This window comes from Zootoca vivipara, chromosome 9, assembly GCF_963506605.1.
Source record: "Zootoca vivipara chromosome 9, rZooViv1.1, whole genome shotgun sequence".
Lineage (NCBI taxonomy): Eukaryota > Metazoa > Chordata > Lepidosauria > Squamata > Lacertidae > Zootoca > Zootoca vivipara.
The window spans coordinates 36080103-36105032 of record NC_083284.1 but is presented as its reverse complement, the minus strand read 5'-3'; the positions used below and the strand labels follow the sequence as shown (position 1 = coordinate 36105032).

The 24930-nt window shown below is 39.3% G+C and overlaps 1 protein-coding gene across 12 annotated transcripts in view; it reads left to right on the top strand.

Moving 5' to 3' along the window:
- Positions 1 to 24930, top strand: part of INPP4B (inositol polyphosphate-4-phosphatase type II B) — a 267689-nt gene that overhangs the window by 141127 nt on the left and 101632 nt on the right. For all 12 annotated transcript variants that reach the window (XM_035113742.2, XM_060278622.1, XM_060278620.1 and 9 more), the window contains 2 exons: positions 19685 to 19735; positions 23451 to 23530. In XM_035113742.2, the coding sequence (XP_034969633.1) occupies positions 19685 to 19735; positions 23451 to 23530 (131 nt within the window). The remainder of the gene's footprint in view (positions 1 to 19684; positions 19736 to 23450; positions 23531 to 24930) is intronic.

Genomic DNA, 24930 nt, shown 5'->3' with positions numbered 1-24930 from the left:
TTGTTATTGTTTTTAGATAATTTTTATTAAGTTTTCAATTTTCATTTAAAAATAAACATTTTGCAAACTTTAAAATATCCAATGACTTCCCTTCTTATCCTTCCATGGTTCATTTTATTTGCCATGCATTCCTGCATATTTTACTATAACCATTCAAATCAGTTTTCCACTTTTACATTCATCAAAAATTATTTACTCTGTTGAATTTATCTTAGTGCTGCCAGTGTTTTCAGATGTATACAGTTATTTTCCATATATTTAATAAACGTTTTCCACTCTTCTTTTAATATACCATATTTTTTTCATGTATGAAACGAGCTTTTTTGACCCAAAAATGAGGTTCAAAATTGAGGTTCGTCTTATACACAGGTAGTGCTGAGGTGGGGACAAACGAATGTTTTTTTTTGGTGCGAGCCTGAGATTGTAAGTGGCGATTGGCTGCTTGATATATATTTTTTTGGGGGGGGGGGAGTGCCTATAATCGCTCACCTGCCAGAACGCAGCACACAACCGCTCACGTCACAGCTGCCCGATTGCTGCCATTAGCCCTTTCGATTCCGCTGCAGCAGCAGCCAGTAGACAGCCGCCCTTGTCGCAGCAAGCGAGAGTGTGATTAGCGGCCGCTGGCGGCGATGGAGCAGCTGATAGGTGGTTTCCTGGGAAATCTATTCATTTTAATGGTGTATTATTTTCAGTACTTCGAATAATTAGAATCAAGGTCTTGATTTACAGAAGTGCAACTATGTTTTTGCAAATAAAGGAATTGTTACAAAATTAATATTAAAAAATAATGCCATAAAAAAGTCCCACTTGGAGTGGGAAGGTCGTGAATGAGAGCCCTCAAATCCTCAAAACCAGGAAATATAGTGTTAATTTGAAATTTTGTAAATCTCCTTTTAATACCTTTCCATTTTGTTTCCATTTTCTGGGCCTTCCTGGTGGTAGTTTGGAGCAGGTCTATTATTTGCTAGTCAGTTGAAATATTTGTTCTCCTAGTACTTGGTAGCCACTTGACATCTGTCTCTGAATCCGAGAGGGGGCTACCTGGATTATGAGGGGGAGGGTTGTATTCCTATCTCCCCTGAGAGTTCTGAATCCTCTTGGCCTGACTCATGGTCCATTGACGCTGGCTGCTCCTTTGTCATGTTTTGTTCTGAAACCTGTTGGCTCCTCCAAAGAGGATTTCTCTAATTGAAGGTTCTTTAACCTCCAAATTCCAGGGTGCTTCCCAACTCAGTACTATTCATCAGTATTTACCACTCTTGAACATGTGATGGTGCAATTTATGGTCTCTCTCACACAAGCAAACTAACTTCATTCACACTTGATTTAACATTTTGTGGAACTTACAGCTATACTAGCTGTAATATTATTCTTATTACCAGTGATTTTTTTTCTGGGGGAACGCAGGGGTACGCATACCCCTAAACATTTTGTGAATCTAAGTTTGGCCTTATTGAGGGGCAGTATTTCAATATGAGTAGGAAAATGAGAGTACCCCTAAACATTTTTTAAAGAAAAAAAGCACTGCTTATTACTATTGATTAAGTAGTTGATACCTCCTAATCTGCATGGTGGAGCAGAAAGTTAGAATTCCATAGACTGCCAGTTTAAGTGCTGAGATTAGAGGTGTCAGAAAAATAACGTCTGCTTGGATGTACTTGGCAACTGGAATTCATTCAGAACTTGTGAACTCTGAACTGCCATTCTGTTACTGTCATTCCAGAGCAATCAAGGAGTAGAAAGCAGGAAAAGAGATTGAGGCAAAGCGCAACTCTGACGTTTGGTCTCTTGCTAGCTTTGCTTGTCCCTGCCCTCTCCCTGAAGGGTAAAATAAGGGGAGGATGGATAAAAAAGGAACAGTACAGCAAGTACTGTAGTTTGCAAAAAGTTCTATGAAGCTAAAAATAAAATTTAAAAAAATCATTTGCTCTACTTAACTTTATAAATGTTACATCCTTTTAATATTGGATTCCTATCAACAAGCTCTCCCCTTCTGACTGGTTTGCATCTTTTTTAAAAAATATTAATAATCCAATTATAGCACTGAAACCCTTTTTAAATTGTGGAAACAAAAATTGCATTGAAGGAATTTTTTATTGGGAAATATGGAAGTGAATAACTTTGGTAAGGAAACATTTAAACTGAGTTTTGAAACCAATCCAGGTTGTTCCACTGCTTTCCCCAGTGGGCATTGGACTATATAGTATATCAGAAAACCACAACACCATTTGGCACAAGTTGCCTTGTCTACTAAACCACCCCTAGGCTTGAAAGCAATATTGTAGACAAGGTTTGGAACTATGTTACTGGATCTGTATTTGGCTTGTTGGCTGAGAAGATTTGTGGTTTGGAGAGTCTAAGTTTTTGCTAGAATCTAAGTTATAGTTCTTCACATCACCTAGGCATTCCATGTCTGCCTATGATTAGCCCCTTGCTTCACAATAGAACACAACAGAGAGCTTGTGAAAGCTTTAGAAGTGCCAAAGCTAATTTTTGTTTTGCTATTGTGAAGTGGAATAATCTCTTATTAATAGTTCATTTTCAGAAGTATGTGAAATTTGTTGTTTTCAAATTTATCTGTTTATTGAGTGTTCACTTTGATTTGTTTCCACAAATCAGTTCATGACACTGTTTATTGAGAATTCATTTGTTTGCATGGAGGTTATATCAGATTGCACCAAGCAATTGCTGGCCCATACTTATCTGTTTACTTTTCTGTACTGCAAAAAGCCTGTTTTTTTTTCAGAGAGGAGGGGGCAGGTTTGATGCAGAAGAGTGACAAATACTTGCAATTTTGCACAACCTAAATGTGCAAGTATGTGATTATATTCCACCTGCAAAACAGTGACAGGCGGAAAGCAACTTTACTGATGAAACCTATCAAAATTTAATTTTTCTTCTTCTTCTACCCCCACCCCACCCCACCCCCAGTCCTATGCCTGCTTGGCATTCCCTGCTCCTTTTTTCTTCTTTCTTCCCTTAAATAATCAAGGCTCAAAGTATTACCCTTCACTGCTGAATGAATGTGTATTATTACGGCCTAACAGCCACCATACTAAAACCAGAATTTCTACATAGTTCTTTACAAAAACGATAAAAATGATCAGAGTGGAATTTAACAATCAATATACTAAATAAATAGACTTAAAATGGGTATCCAATGAAATATTAAAGCTTTGTGGTCTGTTCAATACAGTCTTTTAAGAGGATCATGTCAAGCGCATGATTAGGCAAAACCCACAATTGAGTTGCTGTTCTCAGTAGCTCTTATTTTACAATGTCACTGTTGTTTATGTTCTGCAAAACTTAATATTTAATCTAATATCTGTTAATAAACAACTATAAGTATCTAAATGCATTTTTATTCTACATCAAACAATTGTATTATATTAGAGTGTGGTGCTGATAATGCCAAGGTTGCAGGTTCGATCCCTTCAAGGGACAGCTGCATATTCCTGCATTGCAGGGGGTTGGAATAGAATTAGATGATTCCCAGGGTCCCTTCTATGATTCTATGATTCTTTCTTCTTAGCACTTCAGGATTATTTGTTTTAAAATACCAGGTGTTGGTAAACAAAATATAATTATTCTGACAATTTGACTTGAAAAATCCATTTCCCCTTCCTTCTCAAAGTTACCCTCTCCGTTCTTTGCCATCTATTGAAAGGTCATACATTTTTACTCTGTTCATCTTGCAGTGTTATGAAAGGACTTTGCACTATAGGGAAAAAATGACATGTGCTGGGCACAGTCCTTCAGCTGAACAACTGGAATAATAAAGTAAGATATAAATAAGCTATCTTGGTCAGAACACTTTTGAGGGGGTAGCAGCCAATTTCTGAGTGGTGCATTGAGTCATTCATTGTATAGACTGCTACATAGTTGGAACAGCAAGTATCTGTGTGCCATGGGAGATTTGTGTCATTTGTTTTGAGGATTTCCTTATATCAGCTGACCCCAAGGGCAATCTACATTGCCTTGAAACAATAAAACACAATAATAATATAACAAATACCACAAAACATTAAAACAATAAACAGCAGAGTTCTAGATTCAGGTAGGTAGCCGTGTTGGTCTGACACAGTCACAATATATTAAAAAACCGAAAAAAATTGTCCAGTAGCACCTTAGAGACCAAGTAAGTTTGTTCTTGGTATAAACTTCTTCAGATAGTGTGCAACAGCAGAGTGTAAGAGAATTTAAAAATCCTGATCCACTTCAGTGCCTGATACAAAAGGATAATAGAGTAGGTGCTTGGTGGGCTTCCTTGAAGAGCTGACATGGGAAGCCACAGGCAAGAGCACCCCCTCCCTGGGTGGTTTTAACTCAGGCACCCCCAAATTGCAGCTCTCCAGATGTTTTGGCCTACAACTCCCATGATCCCTAGCTAGCAGGACCAGTATCAGGGATGATGGGAATTGTAGTCCAAAACATCTGGAGGGCCGAAGTTGGGGAATGCCTGTTTTAACTCCTCACTAATGCAGAAGTATTCTATGGGCAGCCAAGGTGTTGGGAAAGAAGAGGACGAAATGTGGCTAACATGCGACCCACAGCTACAAATTGCTCTAGTCCTGCCAGGCACCAAGCCTCAAGGGACCCAGCAAGGCAAATGAATGGAAGCCCATGAGTGAGATCCTGCAAGTGGGATTTATAGGATCAGAATTTGAGCCCATTGTATTCCATTCTCCCCCACCCCATGCCCTTTTCTTCTTTCTCTCCCTAGCATCTGCCAGCATTTTTTGTCTACTGAGCATGCCCACTGAGTACTTTGGGATGTTTCCCCACTTCTATTCCCCTGCCCCCCAATGATTTTTTTTGGTACATCTGTAAACATTGTGGTTCTTCCAAGCTTGCTGATATTCCCTGTTGAGTGTGGATGGTGCCATTTCGGCTACATAGGCAGTGGAACTCGCAACCTGAACATTAGAAGTAACGAGAATTATGTCTTCCTAATCAGGGACTGAGTAAGCCTACTTGTTTGGCTTCCTGCCTATGAATTTGGGGGTGAATTGGAGAATGTAGTGTGGAGCAGAATAAAAACTACATTGTGCATCACAAGTTGTGTACACTCCTGCTCTACGAGGCACTATTGGTTTGTGTTTTATTTGGACAGGATTAAGAAGGAAAATGGATCACTACATTTCTATCTCAGTTTCCTCAAAAGTTTGCAGAGCATTTCCTTACTCCTTTTAGTCAGTTACCTTCTTTGGGAATATATCCAAATAATGTAGAAATAAGGCTTTTCAAATGAGGTAGCTTATGACTGATTTGGACAGGGAGATTAGTTCCTTCCAAATGTTAGGTATATTAATTTTGGAAACTATATAAGCTCATTTTATGCATGACACCCGGCAATACATAAATGTATATTTTTAGAGATAGATGTGCATATAAATCTGCATATCAGTTGAATAGGATAAATGAACTTATGTCCAATAGAAGGGGGCATTTTTTAATTTTTATCAGTAGAGCCTATTTATTTTATCTTGGTACCATACCAACAAGCACTAGAACTCATAAATTTTCAAACCTTGCTCTAGAAAGCCTGCTCCCCTTAAATTGAACTTGAAAAATATCGGAGACAGAGATGACAGCAAATATTTGTCAAGCTATTAGTCTATAATTTGTTTTCAGGTGTTGCATTTAACTTTTACTCAAAGTAAACCCATGGAAATTAATGTACCTAAGCTATTATGGTCATTATTAATTTCAGTGGATCTACTCTGAATAAAAGTTACTTGAATATGGCCAGCTATTTAGGCAGTCATAAGTCATTCTGAAGGAAATCAGCCCTGAGTGCTCACTGGAAGGACAGATCCTGAAGCTGAGGCTCCAATACTTTGGCCACCTCATGAGAAGAGAAGACTCCCTGGAAAAGACCCTGATGTTGGGAAAGATTGAGGGCACTAGGAGAAGGGGACGACAGAGGATGAGATGGTTGGACAGTGTTCTAGAAGCTACGAATATGAGTCTGACCAAACTGCGGGAGGTAGTGAAAGGCAGGAGTGCCTGGCATGCTCTGGTCCATGGGGTCACAAAGAGTCACACGACTAAACGACTAAGCAACAAAAGCTGCTCCCAAAGAAACATGGGTAAAGAGTGCTAAGTGTTGCTAGGCGACCTTCGTACCCCTCACAGAGCTATATTTCCCAGAGTTACCTCGGAAGAGGAATTGAGAACTGTAGCTTTCTGTGAGAAATGGGTGTACCGGTATGTAACAACTCTCAGCACCCTTAATAAAGTGCACTTCCCAGGATTCTTTGAGAGAAGCCGTGATTCTTTAAAGTGGTATGGTACTGCTTTAAATGTTTAGTGCAGGTGGAACCATCATCTCTCTGTCATTGTCTCCTGCTTTCCTGGGACAACCAGATGTGGAGCAGCTAGATAAATGTACAAGTGAAATACAAAAAATAAAAAAATTCCTTCCAGTAGCACCTTAGAGACCAACTAAGTTTGTCATAAGTATGAGCTTTTGTGTGAATCACAGTCAAGTGAAATAGTCATACCTTGGATCTCAAACGCGTTGGCTCCCGAAGAAATCGGCTCTCGAACAATCGGAACCCGGAAGTGAGTGTTCTGGTTTTCAAACAATTTTCGGAAGCCGAGCATCTGGCGCGGCTTCCGATTGGCTGAAGGACATTCCTGCAGCCAATCGGAAGCCACACCTTAGTTTTCAAATGGTTCCGGGGAGTCGAATGGACTCCCGGAACACATTCTGTTCAATAACCAAGGTACGGCTGTAGAGGAATTACTAGTCCAGCATCCCATTTCCCACAGTGGTAAACCAGATACTTCCTGAGAAACCCAGAAACAAGTACTTTGTGGCATACTGCCTCTCAACTTGGAGGTTGCATATAGCCACTCTGACTATATGCATAATGGACTTTTCTTCCTTGATTATGTCCTACCCTTTAGGAGGCCTGTTGCATTGTTCTTTATTTGCATATGTTATTGATACCTCACGAGAGCCTCTGAACGTAATACTTCCTTTGATGCTTGTTTAAATTGTTTACTCCTTCTAATGGGGAGAAAATGGATTTCCTTACTTCAGCACTACCAAGCTAGGGAAACAAGAGATTTTATCTAAATATGACTTTGAAAGAGATGTATCACTCAGTATGGAGTGGCTAACCACTAGCTTGGTTATTTGATTCATTCCAGAAAGTGGCTTGGTTTACATCTTGTTCTGTTCATCACTGAATTGGCTACATTCCTCTCTCTCAGATGCAGAAGGAACTTGAAACACTTAATGTAATTTTTACTGCTGTGTATAATTAGTTGCATATGTATTTCTTTGTTAAATGTCCAGTGGCCTTAATGTACTATTCACCACACAACAAGAACCATTTCAAAGATTATTTGCCTTTTGGTGGTATGCACTCAATAGGTAGCTACACTTTATACAGCTCAAGCATATTATGAGCTGCCATTTTTCTTCTTCCGCTATTTTCCATCTGTCTAATGCATAAGATAGAAAGCCAACCATAAGACTGAGCTTTGTGTTTTCAAGAGGCACTTGGTGGGGTTCATATGACTATTACCACTGTAAACTGGGTAGAATACAGAAAAGGCATGGCATCAGTATACATGGATTATGCTTTAGCAGCAGTTGCTAACAAGTTGAAAGCCAGATTCCATGAATCACTCAAAAGCTATGGATTCAGTGCTTTTTTCTGGGGAGATTCAGGGGTACGCATACCCCTAAACATTTTGTGAATCTATGTTTGGCCTCATTAAGGGGCAGTATTTCAATATGAGTAGGAAAATGAGAGTACCCCGAAACATTTTTTTAGGGAAAAAAGCACTGTATGTATTCATCGTAACTTACCGGTACTCTCAAATAAGAATATGTGGTATAAGATTGTGGCTGTGATTTAACAATACTGATCACATTAAGTCTGTAGGGTTGGTTTTTTTGCATTTTTGTTTTATTGTTCTTAGATTAGTCTTGTGGGTGCAACTGAAAACCTTGCTCCTTCATATTCATTGCATTTATTCCTCTTTTATTGAGATCTCATAAAACACCACATTTAGAAGAACATGGGGAAGCCTCAGTTGCTCACCATCCTGCATAACACTGCTGTCACCCGCAAAACTGTTCCCTGTCTTCCATCTGTTGCATCTTCTCTCCAACTCCCTATGGAGGTATGATTGTTTGGAGTAGCAGGATTAGGCAAAGGCCCAATCAGCATAATGTTAAGGAGTGGAGAAAGCAGGTACAAATGATGTATGGAGCTCATACAGAAAGACCACCTGCAATGATCAGCAACAGAAATAGTGTTTGATAATTATTCTAAATGTTCCAATGACAACCTCGGGTGTGATCCTTAGTTAACATTTCTTCAGTACTGTTGTGACACTGAATAATAATATTGATGGGACATTTTGACAAAGTGATAACTTCAAATAGTTGTTATGCATTTTGTTTTTCCTGCTGCTGCTGCTTGATAATGGCTGGAAAATGGTGGATGTAGAGAGAGTTTCTAATTCACGTATTATTTAAACTTAGGAAAGATGCCCATAACATTTTACTAGATTAATTAACTTTTCAATTTTAATCACCTTCCTCGATTAAGTTGTATGTCTTTGCAATTAAATATTGCATTATTTGATTAATAAAAAACACAGCTTCATTATATTGAAAAAACTATTATTTCTGCTAACATTATTAATATGGAGAAGACATCCATTAGCAAATATTTAGGGTTTTTTTGTTTTTGTTTTTAAAAAGAAAAGTTACATGATCTATAATTAAGGTTGGTGTGTTATGCATTGGTGAGTGTTTCCTGGCTAGATTTGCTGAGCGCGTCCCTAATGAGCTTCTGTATGTAATGAGTAATGTTGTGACTGCACATTAATTAATGTATTTTCACAGCCAAAATAAATATTCCATGTAGCTTCAAGTGTAAAAATTCACAGTTTGTCATACAGTTTATAGTTCACTTTCCCTCATAATACAAAAAGGTGTAGGGTTTTTTAAAATACACAGCTCCTGATTTTTTTGCACTTTCAAGGCAGCCCTGAAAGCTCCTCCTCCCTTGCTTCTATGACCTGGGGTGGGTGATGTGAGAGCCAGCTGGAAGCCCAAGCTACTGGTATGGATATCTCTTGTCCTGTGACTAAAATATTGGGGTTTGCAGTAACACCAGATTCTTCAAGGTCATCTGTGATTCTGGAGTATGCTTCTGCTCCTCTGAGAAGGAGGAGAACCCAAGTTCTAGATCTGAGCAGGGCTGAACCCATAAAGAGGCCCACATCTACACCCTGCTGACATTTGAAGTTAAGTCTGAAGGTGTCAGGAAAGAAGACTTTCTTGCTATATGAAATGCTCGCCCCATACCAGCTTGCCTGTCTTTATTCCTAATGGGTGGGATATAAATGCTCTAATAACTGCATATCTTTTTGGCACGAGGTGAAGACTTTCTAAAAATTTGCCCAGGCGTATCAGCATGTTTTATAACTGGTTTTGTTTTTATGTCTCTGCTGGGTTTCATGACTGCTGCTTCTGTGGTTTTAATATCTTATATGGAGTTTTATTGTACATGTAACAGTTTTTATTTTATTGTATACATTTCTTTCCTGCTCTTCAGTCCCAGAGGTTTCCTAGGTTAGCTCATAAGTAATCAATCAATAAAGCAGCCAAGTAAGATCAGAAACAAGTTACCTTTAAAACAGTGCAACAGCAAAATAGATGGGAAAAGACTGAGGCTTATGCAAGATTAAAACATATATTGAAAGAGCATTTTTAAGGCATGTACAAATACGAAAAAGCTCTTTGCTTGTCACCTAAAAGACTTGGGATTTGGTTTGAGGCAAGCGTCCCTTAGGAGGACATTCTGAGCATAAACATTCCTTCAAGCTTTAAACAAAATCTAGTAACTGCTTGCGGAATTGTAATAGAGGGATTTGAAACTGCTTTATGAGATAATCTTGGTGGCCAAATTTTGCTTCACTGTTGAGGCATACCAAGGTGCCACAGGTGAGGCGAGGAAGGCATTTCCACTCAGGTTAGAAAGGTACCGTATCTGATTCCTTCCAACCCCCAACTCTTTGTGGTATGTGACATCACTTACTGACTTGTTCTGCTTTAATTAATTGTTTTATTTATTCAGGAACTTGCTTTCATAAAGTAGTTTGTTTACTTGAACATGCTTGTATTTGGTATTGGGCTGCCAGGCCACACCTTCTGTGTGCCTGTTTCCATCTGTTAAATGCTGGAGGGTATGGAGAAAAGGAGCCCATATAGCATCGCTTAACTGGGATAGGAGAAGGCAGAAGTGTTGGGAAGGGTGTGAGAAAGAGAGAGACCAACAAGAACAACTAGAGAACAACAAGAAACTCCATCAGAAGTTTTGGTTTATTTTGGATTAGGGACAGGGGTCAGAAAAAGGAAATCCCGAATTTATATTGTGTTTTTCATTTCCTCTGAAGCTCTATTCCGGCTTTTACATTTCAATGTAAACTGAACCTTTCTTCCATCCCTCTGATAGCTTTGTTAAAAATAAATGAGTCTGAAATGTGGAGCATACATATATTCTGTATGTACCTTCTTTGTAATCCACTCTGATTCACATAATGTTCCCTACTATAATTATGTAATAGTTTAGCACTCATCAGTTTTACACATACTAAATAATAGCAGATGGTTCTAGATGGCTGGCACTTAGTCAGACACATGAAGATTCACTAAATGATGTTAAATGCCAATGTTTCCTAACAATTTTATTTCATTTTTGCACGTGTTTTAACACCAGATATTTTTTTCCCCAGAAAGAGTTCAGGAAATTGTGACATAGGCCTTTTCTCTAGTTTAACTTAATATACATATTAATTGGTTCAGTTGCATTTCTGCAAGAATAATTTCCATACCATTTACTTTGATATATGTATTAAAAATCTCATCAAATATTTTGATGAGAGCCTTAAACTGATTAAAGACATTTTAGTTGATTTAATACAAATTTTAATTTTAATCAATTAAACCTGTATATATGTACATTTGTTAAAACAATAGCTTGAGTTAGATGGTGTATGTCCATGTTGTGTCAGATGAGGTGCCTATTGTATTTTTAATAGGTGTGGCTGATTTTGTAAATGGCCTGATTCGACCCTACCTGAATTGAATCAATATTAAAAACTTAATACAGTGGTACCTTGGTTCCCAGACTTAATCCATTCAGGAAGTCTGTCCAAAACCAAAGCGTTCTAAAACCAAGGCATGCTTTCCCATAGAAAGTAATGCAAAATGGATTAATCCAATCCAGACTTTTAAAAACAACACTAAAACAGCAATTTAACATGAATTTTACTATCTAATGAAACCATTGATCCATAAAATGAAAGCAATAATCAATGTACTATACTATAAAATAAATAAGACAGTAATGTAGATGATAAAAATTAAAATTATTTTTTTTCTTACGTGCACTGATGATAGTCATTATTTGGATGGGGGGCTTTTATTCCATTTCTGCAGTCACACAATCAATCAGTCAGTAGCTGAACCGGGTTCCATACAGTCACAAAAACAAGTCACAAAAATGAAGTTATAAGCCACAGTCACAAAAACAAAGTCACAAGCCACAGTCGCAAGTCAGTCCCATAAAACGAAGAACAAGTCACAGTCAAAAAAACGAGAAAGCCACACAAACAAAAACGCAAAAAAATAGCAAAAACAAAAGCTCCAAATATCTCCTCTGTGTCGCGTTGGTGCTCGGGACTCAACAGCCGACAGACTCAACAGGAAGCCTCTGATTAGCAGTGGGGGACTCAATTTACAAATGGAACACACTCAACAGGAAGCAGAACATGTTCCGCTTCCAAGGCCAAGTTAACAAACCTAAACACCTACTTCCGGGTTTGCAGCGTTCTATTTTCAAGTTGTTCATAAACTAAGCTGTTCTAAAACCAAGCTACCACCGTATGAAGCTTTAACACTTGTTTAACTACATTTGGTTTCAAACATAGTTTAACTTGTATTGATTGAACAGTTTGAACAGTTAGTTTAACTGGGATAGAAGGGGGCAGAAGTGTTGTTTGTTCTTTGATCCCAATACAGTATGAAATCTTAGCAACACCCAAGCAGACTCTTTTCGTTAATCCTAATGTTTCCTACCCTATATATCAATATCCTATGCCATAGACTTATTTCCTAAAATGAATTCTTTATATAGCAAAACCGGATTTAAATCTCCCCTCCCCTTTTAAATATTGCAGGATTTTCAGAACTTCTTGGCAGCCACATATAACTGCAAGGTTTTCCTTTATTTATAAAAGCAAACCATCTTCCAAATGTTTGTGCATTAAAATAAGGCACAGTAGTGAGAAGAGAAAGTGAAAACAAAAGTATCTAACATACTTCCAGTCTACCGGTAGCGCTGATCGGTGAGGAATCCTCGAGCTCCGAGGTTCCTGGCACTGTGGAGGCGGGGAGCCACAAGAGTGACACGGACCCCTAGAAGAACCCCAGATTGAGCTTTCTGGGGGTGTGAGAGCTCAGCAGCACCCAGAAGCGAATCCTCCACTCCACGGTAAGCTCTTTTAAGAGCCCCGAGAGCGAGCGGAGTAGAGTCGCAGACGCCATTTTCGAGTTAATCGCTACCCTCACAGCATGAAGCTCCGAGCCGGCAGTGGAGGAGCGGTGGATTTTTTCCAAAAACAAAGAGATCTAAGGACATTGGACACCATGAGTAAAAGAAAAGGATTTTTAAAATTTGAAAATTAAAATGAATTGGCCACGGGAGGACATTCAAAAAACGGAAGTCGATCTCCCCCACTGTGTGAAATGAGAAGCAGTGAACCTGACCCGAGGCTGCAAGATTGAAGGGAAGTGAGAAATTCCCAAAGATTGAACTTAAATTCTCCCCTGGAAACAGGGTAAGGGGGAGAAGGGTGACCTGAAGAAAAATCTCTGTAAAAGGTTTATTTTCTGGACTGGGGAAAATCCCCCTGTACACTGGAAATGGAGCCCTGGAGGGGTCAGCGAGTTGTTATTAGTACAGTATAAAAAGGAAGGATTGTTCAAGGTTGTGAACTGTGAGAAGTAGAGTAAATATAAAATATATGGCTATGAATGCTAAATGCATTCTGCATAAAAGTATATGGAAATAAAATGTATGAGTAAGAATTTAAAATGATAAACTGTCTCCAGTTTGGACAAAACTTTCGTTTTTGAGGATTGGAAATATAACTGCGCCATTTCCTGCTTTACAATTCTGCTGTGCCAAGGAAATTAAAGATGCGAAGGATGCCACTAGACACAACAATGTCGCCTGACTTTGTTGACTTCCAAGAGGAACTTCTGAAACTCTTATGGGAATTGAAAGACGATGTGCAACAGAATACAATACAGATTGAAAAAATGAACCAGAGTTCCAGAGCCATGTGGAACTAGAGATGAAAGATGAGCAATCATCATTCCGGGACAATGCAACAGACCCTAAAGAAGAAGAGGAAGAGGCATGGAATGTTGTTCCTCCAGTGGGGGGTGGGGTGGCAAGATCCTTTCCTGACTCAAAAGGTTTCTAAAGTCGAACAACTGTGGAATAATGCTCTCTCAGTGAGAGAGGGGGGGTAGTTTATACACTGGGGTCGGAATTTAACAGGAATAAAAGTTGTGAAAGGAATGAAAAGGGGAAACTTAGGAGGATGGCTTTATGCAATGGTTGGGGAAGTGAAGAGACAACCTGGAAGGTGGAACCATGAAAAGCTAAGCGGTTGGCATCGTGGGTTTTATTAATTTCTGTAAATAAATTCATATTTAATTTGCCATTTTTTAGCTCTGTAAACTGTTTTTGGGGAAAAGAAGATAATACATTCATGTAGTAAATAAGTAAATAAACATGTAGGAATATGTTGGGGTTCAGTTTCACCTTTTTGTGTGCAATGTTCTAGCATGAGATGTAAAACTGCTTTTATGTGAGTGGAAGACCCTTTTCACATGGGGGAGTGCTCCTTTGGATTCAGTATTCCCCCCCCCCAAAAAAATCAAGCATTAAATTTCAACTGATAGTGTAATTCTTAATAGGAGTAACTCCAATTAGAGAGTCTTTCCCCTCTATAGAGTATATAAATATTGGAAAAATATAATCTGTTTTGTGATGTTACTGGCAAAGTTGAGACATAAATACATACCGTAATATACATAAATACATGTATAAAGACATGAATATATAAATACATAAATACCAGCAGTACTGTTGCAGCATTTTGCCATTCTTTACAGAGAGATGCCAGCTAAAAGCCAAATCATTCTACATTCTAGTAGAGGAGACTTGAGGGAATAGGTTCAGTTGCAATTGGCTGTTTTCCATTCTGCATAAATTCAGCCCGCTTCTCCATTCAGGAATCATTTTAAAGACAACTGCTTTAACTATTAACTATTTAAGTGTGTGCTCATTTGGAGGGTGCAAGAAATAGAAATAGGATTGATATTAAAACCAATAATTTCAAACCAGCAATTTTGCCGTTTTAAATCGAAAAAATGGGAGGAAGCAGAATTTATACAAAGGTATATGTGGTAGAATATATGACTGCCTGATTATGTTAAAGACAGAAGTCACATGTACCAATTAGTATTAAAGAATGGAGGCTACATTACTTACAACTATAGATCGGTGGATGGGTATAATTAGGGCCACCAGTCTGTTTCGGCCACACCTACCTGCACTTTTCCTGACATCATATATGTTGAATTAACCTTGCAGACTGAATGCTTGCCATATGAGCCCCTACCATTCTGAGACATTAAATTTTAAAAGTAAGAAAATCAAGTTTATTATAGGTAATACATGCTTAGACAATACAGTAAAGAGTTCCTAGTTCTCCCTTAATGAAGTTGGAGATGCAAAGAGCTATGCTTGGTCTTTGATCTCTGTAGGAGAGAGAGATAAAATGAAGATGTATACTGTCCAGAGATGAGAATGAAAAGAAGGAGGAAGCAGGAAGTTAGGTCAGAATATCAGTCTAACACGTTAGGGAAGGTGTGCACAGGTTAGGTCAGAAAGACAGTACAGGCAGATTTGACATTCCTCTATGTTTGCTCCCTGCCCACCCCACCCCACCAACGCCATCAGCCTTAATACAAGCTAAGTTGCATCCCAACACTGCCAACATTATATGGCATCAGGAGGGAAGTAGATAAATATGCATCTCCCTTATAATAGTCTGGTTTGTCGGCACAGTAGGATAGTAGATTTGCCAATTAAAAGGTATACCTACATCAGAGATCCTTGGTACACTCACTGAAAGCTGTGTTAGTGTAGATGCATAATTGGTGGTGTTTCTGCCAGAGTGAGGCTTGATCCAGAATGTGTTGGGGTGTTTCTAGGTGACCTTAGATCTGTTGGTTCCCTGGATCCCCAGATCAGGCCCCTTAACGTGCTATCCTGAAACTCGTACAGTGGAACCTCAGTTTTCGATCGTCTCGGAAGTCAAACGTTTTGGCTTTCAAACACCGAAAACCTGGAAGTAACTGCTCCGGTTTTCAAATGATTTTCAGAAGCCAAACGTGCCACGTGGCTTCCCTTTTTGAGTTTCCCTATTGTATTGAGGCTTCCGTTTTGAGTTTTTGGTTTTCGAATGTTTCGGAAGTCGAATGGTCTTCCGGAACGGAATACGTTCGAAACCCAAGGTTCCACTGTATAGTTGTTGTCTTTTGTTAACCACTGGAAAATAAAAATGCCTTCCAAACCATTTAGTAAGAAACTCCAGTCAGACCTGTAAATGGTGCATTATCCACTTAGTTTCCCCGTCAAAAAGCCAACCCTTATGCTGCCCCTTGTTGAAGATAGAAATTCCTGAGATCTCAGGTGTTCTGCGGTATGGTAGTGAGAGGTTACAAAATATTTGTGTTCTTTTTTGCAGATTTAGGGGGGAGGGGGTGCCATTCAAAACTAAAAAACAATGCCTGTGGATTAATAGTTGGCGCTCACCATCTTTTAGCTGAGGATCCTGAATGGCGCTATGGGAATTGTTTCCTAAAATTTCATAGTGTAAAAGTCTAAATAGCTTTTTTTCACAGCAGTGGAGAAACTGTTGACAATGTGACATCCCTATTAAAATGTGTGTTGAATAGGGCTCCATTTTCCGTTTCCTTTTTTCTTAAAGGAAGTATAGAAATATTTTGCTTTCCACAGAGTGATTTGGTGACAGCTTTCTTTTCTCTGTCATCTTCCTCAGGGGATGAAAACTGGCTAGATCTTTCATTTTTGCATGAAAATAACTTTATCTTTTAAACATTGAATTCAAAAGTCCTTTTGTCTGGTTTTTGTGAATACCAGCTTTAATGGATGATTATGTAGAATGTGTCTGCCAGGCACAAAATTGCTCAAAGTGAAATTAATCTGGGATATTGTCTCCTAAATGCTCCCTCAGCATCCTGAGAACTTTAAAACAGCCATATTTGATCAGACCAAGGATCTTCCTGCTCAAATACCCCTTTTTCAACAGTGGCCAACCAGATGATTTAAAGAAGCCCACATGTAAGACAAGGAGGCAGTGGCATACTATCTCTGATCCTGGATGCTTGATTTAGCTCCTAGGCATGAATTTGTCTAATACGACTTCAGCCGAAGGGAAGATCTAATATTTGGCCTCCCCAAAGGGAGTCAAGTGAAGTTTGGGTAAATTTGGGAGTCTGGATTTTGTCAAAGGAATGAGGGAACTTGGGGGCTTGGGTTGGGTTTGAATGGGCTTCTGGTCTTTCCAAAAGTGGAGTGTGACAAATGAGGTTTATCTAGGCATTTAGTTTCCTCCAAAGGAACATGGTTACTCTTGGTGTGCGTGTAGACACCTGACTTTGGTCAAAGGGTGGACTGGCAGTCAGGAGTCAAATAGGTAACTAAGTAACAGGTAGCCAACGTAACAGGGTTCAATTTACTTTGTGCAGATAACCCGTGAAGCTAACAGTCTTTCAAACATACTTCTCTAAAGATCAAATTATAATTCAGGCATGGAGACTGATTACATATATCATGAATAACCCCTATCAGAATTTTATGAATCTTTGTTAAGTAGCACTCCCTTTTCTGAGCTCATTATGATAATTCTTATCATCCAAAAAAGTGTGAGGCAAATCAAAGTGAGTTTTCAGGGGTTAAGTGGGAGGAACAAATGATGTGCACAGTGGGAGAAAGATGGCAAGAAGAAAGCTGAGAAGGAATCACCTTGGAGAAAAAAGGATGGGATGGTTTTAGTATTTATGACATGAAATCCATCCTTGGATAAAATGGTCCATCGAAAGCTTTTACCACATTAGGATACCAAAATACCCTGTATTTGTTTTTGGTGCTATGATCTAACATAGCTACCCCCTCTGGAAATGATTGTGTGTGTGTGTGTGTGTGTGTGTGTGTGTGTGTGTGTGTGTATTTGTTATTCATACCTTCTTCAGGGGTTACTTTTTAGTTGCTGCAAAATACAAAAACAAAAAAACAAAGGAGTCATTCTCAAGTTTTTCATCACATTGTTTAGCAGTGGGTGGTATATAACATAAGTTATTGGAATAAAAAGACTTACATCCATAGATTTCAATGGGTCTCCTGTGAGTATAACTTAGTTGGATATCACCCAGTGTGTCTAGATTTGTGATTATTAGAGGAAACAGTGGAAAATGGCTAACTTTGGGCAATCAGGCTCATTTTTATAATAGGAACCTAGGAAGCTATCCAGTACTGAGTCAGAACTACTGGTCCATCCAACTCAGTGTTCTCTGCACTGACTGCTGGCAACTCTCCAGGGTTTCAGAGAGGAAGTCTCTCCCAGCCCTACCCGGAGTTGCTAGGGATTGAATTTAGAACCTTCTGCATACAAGGCTGATGCCAGACTACTGAGCTACAGCCTTTACCTATACTTTATTGCAATTTAGGAATACTTTTTTCTTTTGGAAAACCTAACTTTGTATTTTCACAGTCTATTTCATAAGATAATAGGTTGACTAAGCATGTTCTAGAAAGGATAGTGAGCTGACTGTTTCTTAATACTGACAGAAAAGCATCAACATTTTTCTGTTCCTCTAGCTGTCAGATTATCTGTTCAGCTTGTAGAAAGAGGAGATTATCTTTTTTTAAAATGGTGCGCAATCAGAAATAGTAAATGTTTGCTAAGCCCTGCTGTCTTTCCATTTATGCAACATTAGCTAATTTTGTCACTTCCATCTAGGACAAAAGGGGTACCAAACCATCTCAGAAGTTTATTGTTAATTCACATCCAGTGTGTGTGTAGTGGAATTTTTGTGTGTGTGTAGTGGAAGTGTGCTTCAGAACACCCATTTAGGCTGCATATTTGACATTTCCTGAACTGGAAGTTCAATAAGGAGGGTGCCTGTCTGAACTCAGCTGACCTTATTTCCATATAATTGTGTCCACAATACTAAATTCATGGTTCCTGATGTATCCAAGCTGAGCATCCAAAAGTCAAAGGAGACTGCTAGCAATGACTCCTACAAAGACCTCCTTTATCAGGGATATAAGAGATTACAAATTATTTACTGTCAAAAGTATTAGTGGTAGAGATGTATGACTGTTCACCATCACCATCACCACCATCATTTTACGTCATGTTATAGGGGTGTTATTACCGGTAGCTTCTTAAGTAAAGGAACTGAAGGCTGAAAGGGGCTTTGTGGTTGAAAAGCTATGTTTCTTTCACTGCTAACAGTTTTTATAAAAGTGTACTGTCATGTAATAAACATGAATGGTGCCATATTTCAGCTTTTGAAAAATTCAGAGAGAGACAAAAAGTTCATAGTTGTATCTCCTTTTCTACCACATGGCATTAACAATGACAGACCTAGAGATTACCTGAAGAATAATAAAATATATAAGGGGCAGTAAAGAAGCTCTGTGTTGAAAAAGTCTTCTGCAATTTAATTTAGCTATTCTCCATCAATTACTGGAATAAAGAATTATCAAAGGGAAGAGAGAAAGTTATATTGAAATTATAATCAGCAGAGTACAGGGTTTGGGGTTGTTGGGTTTTTTTGGTTTTGGTTTTGCTGCGATTACCTTCTTTTTGAGGTGCCTAAGGGCTGTTTGCGAGTGTTCTTTCTTTCATTCTCCAAATTATCTCACCAGCGGCCTGCATTTTTCAGTCTTCTTGAGTGCCTGCACTTCCTGGAGAAGACAACATGAGGCTGTTCCCTTCATTGGCCCAGCTTTGTATCCGCTTTGAGTTTTTGCCTTGGTGAATTGTGTCATTGAGGTTCATAATGCCTTTTGCTTACCTGAATGTGACTTTCAAATATCATAGGCATGGCTAGCCATTCTGTGGCACTGGGATATATGGCAGCCATGTACATACAGGAGCTGACCCTGCCATAGAGTCCAGCTTACACTCTTCCTTGCCTCTCTTGTGTTGTACATTTCCTTACTCTTCAGTTCAGTAGAGACAAAACCAAATCAAAGGAAATTAAATGTACATCATTCCATACTTTGTCATACTTTGGATGGCTACAATTTGCTGAGTACTTGCTAAAATGATTGGACACCATTTTCAAATGTGCTGACAATTTAATATCAAGTGAGTGTCAGAATTTTCAATTTGTTGCTTTGCAAGTAGATTTGGGTTGGAATCCAAACGAACAGAAAAATGTTAAGATTAGTTTCCCCCCAAATGGATATCTTAGAATATAGTAGGAAGCATATCCTAGTACAATAAAAGCCCCACTTTTTTTTCTTTCTAGGTCCGCACCAGCATTCTGGCAGAACAGAAAGAGCCAAGGACAGATACTGGGGTAAGTATTAATTTCATTGATGAATATACATCATACCTTTTAGTATACATTTTGCATAGTTCTTATAGGTCTTTGTGTTCAACATTATGCTCACCAGATATTTATGACCTTCCTTTGTATATGCAAATTCTGCAAAATATCTCCTTGTCCATAAAACTGAAGACATAGCAGTTCTTTGTCTTAGGATTTGTACAAAAGGTATATACACTATCTGTATGAATTGTTGGTAAGTGGGTATATAGTAAGGAAATGTTTAGTATACACACACACACACCAATGGGGCTTCCCATGTTCTGGATGTCGGGAGAGAGTCTCTTTCACTAGTTCCTGCATTCTTCTCTCTTGTTAGGAAATGCTTTCTTAAATGAACAAGGCAAAATTAAATTACTTATTTTATTTAATAATGTTCCTAAAACTAATTATTCTGAAGCTGGACATTAGGGTATTGCTATACCTTTCAATATAGGTTAAAAAGCTCAGTCTAACCCTTTGAGATTATTTCAAGAATAAATTATGCCAGTGTAATTGTTTTTTTTGCTCCTGAACCTCAGCCACCAAAAGTATTGCTGGGTTTTTTAGAATATTATTTATAGTAGCTGTGCCTCAGGATTCCTTCCCACTCCCTTTTTGTAGGTAAGATCTTGGTTAGTTGGTTTATAGACCACAGTTTTGTAAAAGTGCAGCAAGACAGTAAAATACAATAACAACAACCCCCCCAACAAAATTAATATAAAATGAACAAAAATATCAATTAAAGAATTCATAGATACTGACTGGTAAAAAGAAATTCACATTTCAAATGCTGTCTGAATAATATAGTTTTCAAAAGGAAACTGAATAATATAGTTTTCAAAAGAGATTATTCTTTTTTAAAATATTAACTGTTCCTAAATTGCTACTTTTTTATCCATAGTTTGTTAGGGTGTTCACATTGGAACAATGCAATGCCTTGGGGCTTGTCTGCTCTTCCACTTGTCCCATGCCTAGAAAGGGTCTGAGCAGTTTCCCCCTTGCCCCACACCTTTCCCAGAGAAAACCCACTCTTTAGCTCTAAATCGGGATAAACCACAATCTGAGGAAAACCAGCTCTATGTCTTCTTCTGACTCAGTGACCTCCATCCCTTTTTTAAACTACAGTATTTTCATCTCTGATTAACATGCTTTCTTAAATTTACTGAATCTCCTAAAAGCTGATACGGCCAACAGCCTGGAAGCTTAGCTCCTCTTTCCACAAAGTTATTTTGAAAAGGGCTTGTGTACCAATGGTAAATATCACATCACTGCACATTCTTGGGGGGTTTCTGCCCATCAGAAGACATTAATATGATTGCTTAGTGTCATGGACTAGCTGAATACAGCGGAGTGGTGGGAGGCACCTGCTGGGGAACCCCCAAGGGAACTCCCAGGGGAAGAAGAGCCAGGGGATTGGTGGTGGTCAGATAATGTGTGGTCAGAGGGAGAAGACTGGGAGGAGGAGTTATTGGAAACTAAAGAGGCAACAGGGTTTAGTGAGCAGGAAGAGGCTGGGGCAGAGAGCAGTCCAGACTCAGAGGAGGGGGGCCAGGAGACAGAGATGAGGCAGGCAGCTGAGGAATCCAGAGAGTCTCCTCTTGCTGTGACCCACTTCCCTCCCCGCCAGTCTCCCAAAACACAAAAAGGAATTACCGTAAGAGGGCAGAGCAAGGAGCTACAAAACAATAAAGCCTTTGGAAAGGAACCAAGGGAGGAGCCTTAGAGAGCAGTGGGAACTTGGGGAACTTGGGGACCTTCAGTCCTTGCAACTACGAAGACTGAGCTGTTTTGTTTCTTTGAATAGTTAACTTCACTGACATTGGGTGTTTCACTGTTTTATTGCTGACCTAAGCCTGACTCCAGCTCCTAAAACTTAGCTAATAATGGAGCAATGGCTCAAACAATCACATAGGAAAACCTTTTACAGAAATGTGCTCTATTTATCTTGCTGGTTCTCCCCCCCCCCCAATTGCTTGTGTTCAGTATTGTTTTTCTATTCCTGTGTGAGAGCATTAAACAAAAACAACAAAAGCGTTTCCATATTCATATATTCCCTAAGTATTTGGGACTCATTATTGACCTTGAATTATGGTGCTGGAGGAGACTCTTGAGAGTCCCATGGACTGCAAGAAGATCAAACCTATCCATTCTGAAGGAAATCAGCCCTGAGTGCTCACTGGAAGGACAGATCCTGAAGCTGAGGTTCCAATACTTTGGCCACCTCATGAGAAGAGAAGACTCCCTGGAAAAGACCCTGATGTTGGGAAAGATGGAGGGCACAAGGAGAAGGGGACGGCAGAGGACGAGATGGTTGGACAGTGTTCTCGAAGCTACGAACATGAGTTTGACCAAACTGTGGGAGGCAGTGGAAGACAGGAGTGCCTGGCGTGCTCTGGTCCATGGGGTCACGAAGATGGTCCATGGGGTCACGACTAAATGACTAAACTACAACAACAAATTGACCTTGTGGGTGTAGGGGAGGTTGGGAAGTATCCCTATGTCCAGGGAGACTAGAGGGGCCAGAAAGACTAGAACACACTCCTTAACCACTCTAGAGGTAGATTCTATTTGGAAATGGATTAGTACTGTATAGTAGAAGTGGTGGAAGCTTATGAACCTCTGGGGCATGAGCCAGAGAAATAAGTTCTGTAGGCCAATGCAATACCCTATAAAAAAGAGGGTTTGGTAATCTTCATATGAGAAAGTTGTGGTATGACACGTTTGAATTCTCCATATAGTCAAATATATCAAAAAGGTTATGATGGAAGCGAAATTTTAAACCATACATTTGTGGAGTGGGAACTGAAGAGGACTATTGCTATACCAAGCATCTTGCAACCAACACACACACAAAAAGCCAGAGATCTTTGGCAAGTTATCTTTTAAAATTGACTCCTAAAGAAAATGAAAAACGTGAAGAGGAAGAAGAGATGAAGATGCATTTGTTTTTGTTTGTTTCTTGCACTGAACAGTTTGCATTGCACAAGGATGCAAATGGCTGCCACTGGTTTAGAGGCACAGAAAAATGTAGGTCAATATAACTCTTATCAGCATAGTTGGATGGATATATTTCCCTGCATCTGTACTGTACTAGAATGAAATTGGCCTTCCTGGAATGGAAATACAGAAATGAATGCCTCAAACAGTGTGATGAACTGGAGAAATGTAACATTGCTATTAATATCATGTTCTAAGTGCTACATAAAAATATCTCTGGAAAACAAATATGCTTATATTTGGCAAATAAGGATGATAGTGCCTCAGGGTTTGAGAAATTACTGTAGCAAGAAGAACAGCCTTAAGATTCTGCAGATTTAACATTACTTGTGATATTAAAACCCCATGAATAGGAAAAAATAAGCCCTGTGCTGAAAACAAAACACCCTTTTTTATAGCTGTACATGTTCAGCATCCTATTTGTCAGGCTGTCATTCTGTTTGCTTTTTTATGAAAAAGAGGTTCTTGCCTCAGCTTTACAAATTATTGATAATAGTGTCACTGATCTATGAAGGCATTCCCCCAGATAATAGATCAAGAGAATAGTTTCCCATTTAATATTCCTCCCTTGCTACCAAGGAAAGATTTGCTGGTGTGAGGTTAAAAGATAAACCATTACAGCTTGAGAAATTAAATGAAAGTGCTTTCCTTCTTCCTCTATCCCACCTCATCCCACCTCTCTTCTTTTATTCCCTTTGGTTTCTAGCGAAGCTTCCTGGGTTGTACTACATTTAAAGTAGGTGATTTATTGAAATCAAAGGAGCAGCCACTGACACTCAGCCTGAGGTAGGTCTCTTGCTGTCAATGGCAAATCATGTCAAATTAACAACCTGTGACATTTAATGACTGTTGCTTGGCTGTGTTTTGAAACTAAAGGTATGTATAATTGTCAATTTAATTTTATACTACTTGTTCCACAAGTAAGTCTGTGCTCAAAGCTCTAGTTACAGGTAGGTAGCCGTGTTGCTCTGCCATAGTTGAAACAAAATAAAAAAATTCCTTCCAGTAGCACCTTAGAGACCAACTTAGAGACTTCTGTTTCAGTGTATCTGAAGAAGTGTGTATGCACATGAAAGCTCATACCAATGACAAACTTAGTTGGTCTCTAAGGTGCTACTGGAAGGATTTTTTTTCATTTTGTGCTCAAAGAGTTTCACATAAAAATCAAAGTCTAAATGCAGTAATGCAGTAACAATACATAACACTATCAATTTAATAATCAACAATTAATGGTTTGGTTCATTTTCATCAGATATCTGTCTTAAGTGCTCCCATTCTTACAAGGCGCAAAGCTGAAGTCAACCACAGGATATTTAAGCATGTATTTTGACCTGTGAATGTGTTTCATCTTATTTTAGTTCTGGCTCTCCCTAACCCATATTGCTGCCAGTTTATTAAACATAGCTGAAAGTGAAATAGGGTTGTTGGCCTGCTTTCCCTTGCTTGCTTCCTTCTCTCCCCTCTTTGGGGTGAATTCCCTGCTTCTGTATCTGGCCCAGGGGCATACCCAGGATCAAAACTAGGGGGGAGGGCAAACCATGGTCATTCAGGGGCGGGGCCAAGGCACGGGAGGGGAGGGGCCACGAAGTGGGAACGTGGGCGGGGCTGCAGGGTCAGCGGGCCCGATGACATTCTTAGTGTTTTTAAGTGTCAGGTGTAACTTCAGCCTGAACACAGCAGAGTTTGCGCAGGTTTTTCCGGAAGCTTCTGGCGGTAACTTAAATGACTAGAGGTCTGGACGCAGAGTAAAACTATATACAGGATTTATTAAAATTTAAAAAAACCAGAGTTTCTATGTACAACTTTTTTGTTACAGCTGTGTTCCCGCCGCCCCGCCCCCCAGCAAGCGGAGACCGAGCGGCTCTCGCTAAAGCAAAGCACGTCTCCTGTTTGCCCTTTTCCACTTCAGTTTTTGGAGGGGAAAAGTGCTGGTCTGTAAAATACATTAATTTTTTGCTTCTGGGGGGGCAGCTGCCCCCGCCTGCCCCCCCAGATTCTGGCCTGCTTTAGTCATGGTTGAGCATTTCATAGGGTTAACCATAGTTGGTGTAATTGCATGTGTACCTCTAAACCATGGTTAAAGGTAACAAGAAGATAGTATGGAATATGCACTTGGCCACTGTGAGAACAGGATGCTGGAAGAGATGGGTCTTTAGTCTGATATATCAGGGCTGCTCTTATGCTTC